Source organism: Galeopterus variegatus, unplaced genomic scaffold (genome assembly GCF_000696425.1).
Source record: "Galeopterus variegatus unplaced genomic scaffold, G_variegatus-3.0.2 Scaffold5609, whole genome shotgun sequence".
Classification (NCBI taxonomy): Eukaryota; Metazoa; Chordata; class Mammalia; order Dermoptera; family Cynocephalidae; genus Galeopterus; species Galeopterus variegatus.
The window spans coordinates 9877-13698 of record NW_007731720.1 but is presented as its reverse complement, the minus strand read 5'-3'; the positions used below and the strand labels follow the sequence as shown (position 1 = coordinate 13698).

Here is a 3822-nt window from a genome sequence, read left to right as displayed (position 1 = left end):
GGCGTGAGAGTTCATTTACTTTCAGATAACAAGTAATACAGTGTTTTTCTGTTGCAGTCAATAACAAGCAAATAAACAACTCAGAACAGTTAACTTAGGACTTAGTAATCTAGACCGCAGTTTGGCCTCGGCTACCTGCATTCACGTGCGTCAACAGGACAAGTGCTGACCCGGGAGAAATTGGCTCATCGATAACTGAGTTTTGCGACAGCACCTGCCTCTAAGTATTCTGATTTTAGGGTCTTAAATTCTTCCCTTTAAGAAGGAAAGGAGGGCCGGCCCGTGGCTCACTCGGGAGAGTGCGGGGCTGATAACACCAAGGCCACGGGCTCAGATCCCATATAGGGGTGGACGGTTAGCTCACTGGCTGAGCGTGGTGCTGACAACACCAAGTCAAGGGTTAAGATCCCCTTACCGGTCATCTTTAAAAAAAAAAAAAAAGAAGTAAAGGACCTGGGGGAAGGAAGCTCCCAAGTCTGAAGGACACAGAAAGGATGAAACCGTCTCCATGTCCTCAGACCAGCTGCAGAGCACAGAGAACAGCTAGGGTGACGGTTAGGGGGATGCTCCATGTTGCTAATGTGGCCACACAGCCCGGGACAACTAATTTCAAGATTTATTTAAGGTTCTATTTTAAACTGGTCAGATATCATTGAATATACTGTGTGTGGGGGGTCACTGCTTATTAGTTCATGTACAACACACACACACACACACACACACACACACACTATTGAATATATTGTGTGGGGAGTTACTGTTTATTAGTTCATGTACCACACACACACACACACACACACACACACACACTGCAGAGTGCAACGGCCAAATCTATGAGAAAGACCACGAGGCTCTCAGTCTCCCCTCCCCCGTGGGGACCCTCCTCTTGTGTCCTCTCCTGTGGCAGCTGCCTGGCTCTCCCCCTTGGTCCCTTGCTGACAGGCCCCCCGCCTTTCCACGGGGCTCAAGGGGTCCTTGGCCGGCTCTCCGGGCCGCAGGTGAGCTCCTGCCATGGAGCGCGGGGCTGAAATGCGCAGGGTCTCAGCGAGGGTGGGGACGGGAGGCTCCTGTGGACAGCACACGCTCCACCCAGGCCAGCGTGACCAGGCAGGGGTCCTTCCCCTCACAGTGTCCCGCACGTGCATGGCTGTCGATGAAGTGCTCGGTCTTTCACCCTCTCTTGCATGTATTTTTTTGTCCAGTAGACCCCCAAAGGGGGCAAAGAGAGCCCCCAACAGGAGCAGACAAGGTGGATGTGAGCCCTGACTCCAACGGTCGATGTGGGACTGCGCCTAGCACTTGACCCTCCCACGGGACACGGCTGTCCCGGCCTGTGCAGATCACAGGGACAGACAGAGTGGGAAGCCATCTGCACGGTGTTTATGCTCTCAAATCACAAAGCCCTACACAAACCTGCGCTGTCCCATGGGCGTGCTAAATCCAGTAGCTTCCTACAGACATTTGGAAAATATTCCTGCACTCACGTCCGTGACAGGGACAAAACCCGGAAGCCCTGCTTTCCTTCCCTCCACCTGCAAAAGAAACACGCGAGCTGCACTCACCCGGCTCGGCAGGGCTTCCGGTCCCTGGGAGATCCCACCGTGTGCTGTGCAGGGAGGAAAGACACGGTTCCTTCATAGCAGTGATGTGACAGAAAGGTCTTCAAACCTGGGAACAGAGTGCGGCGAGGACATCGGTCAGTGAGCGCCAATCTAGCTAAGACACGGCCACTTTCAGAGAGAAGCTGCAAAGTCTCCGTCCTCCCCTGGGAGATAGCACGTCTGGTCACAGTGCCAGCGCCTTCCGGGACCCAGTGGTGACAGGAGCAGGCAGGGACTTGGTGCGCTGGGTTACCGGCCCCTGGGGCTGCCTTCCACGCCGGTAGAGGGGAGTCTCGGCCATCATGAGCCCTTGTGGCCTGAACAATCCCACCTTCTGCATGGCTTGGGCCCCGCCAGGGTCACATGTGACAACTGTGGGGTCCTGGAAGAGCTCAGAACAAGGGCCGGGGGGCAGGACAGCACTGCCACCCAAAGACTGTGGCCAGCGCCTGAGGCAAACTGTGGCAAGCTGTGCATGGTGCTGCCCATGTCCCCAGCACACTGGGGGGCAAAGCCACCCTCAGCTGGCCTGGTGGGAATCTGACCAGCTGTCCAGGAAAGCTGCTGAGCAGCACAGCAGGGAGTGGGCAGTAGGCATGAGAGGGGACAAGGCCACGCCCCTCGAGTCTGAGGGGACGCCACTCCATGTCTGATGCTGGGGCCGGCACCGCCCTGCATGGCCACTCTCTCCAGCTCACATCTGGGGTGCCTGAGGGACCTGCCCCCCACCTTACCCCCAGCACACTGAGGCCTCCATCCTCGACACAGTGCCCAGGCCCCACCTCGTCAGGCGTCCCCACCAGAGGATGACACGTGTGCCTGCTGGTGAAGGGAGCTGCCGACAAGAGAGTTCTGGCTCCCACCGACCTTGGCCTGCATGAAGCTCAGCTCCCAATGTCCCCCACCTACTCCTGCCACTCATCTGGCTCCACCTGGTACTTAGCGTGGGCTGGGCACATGGGACAAGCTAAGAGAGCATCTGTTATATGGAGAAACAGCTTCCAGATTGGCCCTCTCTGGCACCCACCTTCCCCCGGCCCCTTCAGGGAGGGGCGCATCCAGGTAGCTGTTACCCCCTCCCCGCATGGTGGCTCTGGCCTCTGTCCCCCTCCTCCCCTGAGAGTCCCAGGAGGAGGCTGAACCCCTGGTGAGCAGCCTTGCAAGCCAGCCCCTTGCTAAGGGGCAGGGAAGCAGCCAGGCTCCTAACGGGGTGCTTGTGGGACCTCCTCCCCTGAGAGTCCCAGGAGGAGGCTGAACCCCTGGTGAGCAGCCTTGCAAGCCAGCTCCTTGCTAAGGGGCAGGGAAGCAGCCAGGCTCCTAACGGGGTGCTTGTGGGGGACGCTGCTCCATCGTCCAGCTGCCCCTCCAGATGCCACGGTCCCCCTTTCTGCCTGCCAGATGGGCCCCCAGACGTCCCGCCAGCCCCTGAAACTCCAGGTGTCCAGAGCAGAGCACACCATCTCCACACCCTTGTTCTCCCTGATCCGACCCCCGACTCTGCCCAGAACAGCCGGACACATCCTACTTCGAAGGCCTAAACTCAAACCCACCCTGCAGAGAGCACTCGGGGACTGTGGCAGGCACTGTGTGGGGGTGGGGGGCATGCACCAGGCGGGAGGGGCGGCGGGTGGCATCCCAGAGGGGCTTGCCCAGCGGAGCCACGTCAGCCTCAACGACGGGGGGCAGGAAAGTGGCATCCATCATTTACGGAAGTCCTTGTGGCTTTTCTGATTTCCTGAGTATCTCTTTTCTTAATTAAGGTTTGCGTAAATACATAACTTTGGCATTTCTTACATGTTAATTTTCAAGTCACCCTATAGTTTTTAATGAGATCTTTTAAAGCTACATAAACCTCACCAAGTTCCTACTCTTTTCTCTCACAAAGAAAAGAGTTAGATTCTAGTATTTGGAGTTAGTTAATTTAATTTAATACAGCTTTACCCAAAAGCAACCTATAAAGGGCAGGGACCAGACAAATGGAATTCATTAGGATGCACAGGAATCCATGCGAACAAGAGAACGTCAAATCCTACGTCTTTTCAAAGCTCTTCTTTTTCAGCCCATAGGAGCTGAGAAGATGTGCGGTGGATTGAATTATGTCCCCCCAAAACTCCCTGAAGCTTGAATTGTGTCCCCCAAGTTTTATGTGTTAGAAACTCGGCCCCCACTGTGACTGTTAAGAGGGTGGGAAATCCTATGATGGTAATTGAAAGGTGGAGCC

General features: G+C 55.9%; 1 protein-coding gene across 1 annotated transcript in view; it reads right to left on the bottom strand.

Moving 5' to 3' along the window:
- The window catches only part of LOC103605132 (ceramide kinase-like), a 14446-nt gene that overhangs the window by 7190 nt on the left and 3434 nt on the right, over window positions 1-3822 (bottom strand). The window contains exon 4 of the mRNA XM_008589718.1: window positions 1563-1668. Coding sequence (XP_008587940.1) covers window positions 1563-1668 — 106 coding nt within the window. The remainder of the gene's footprint in view (window positions 1-1562; window positions 1669-3822) is intronic.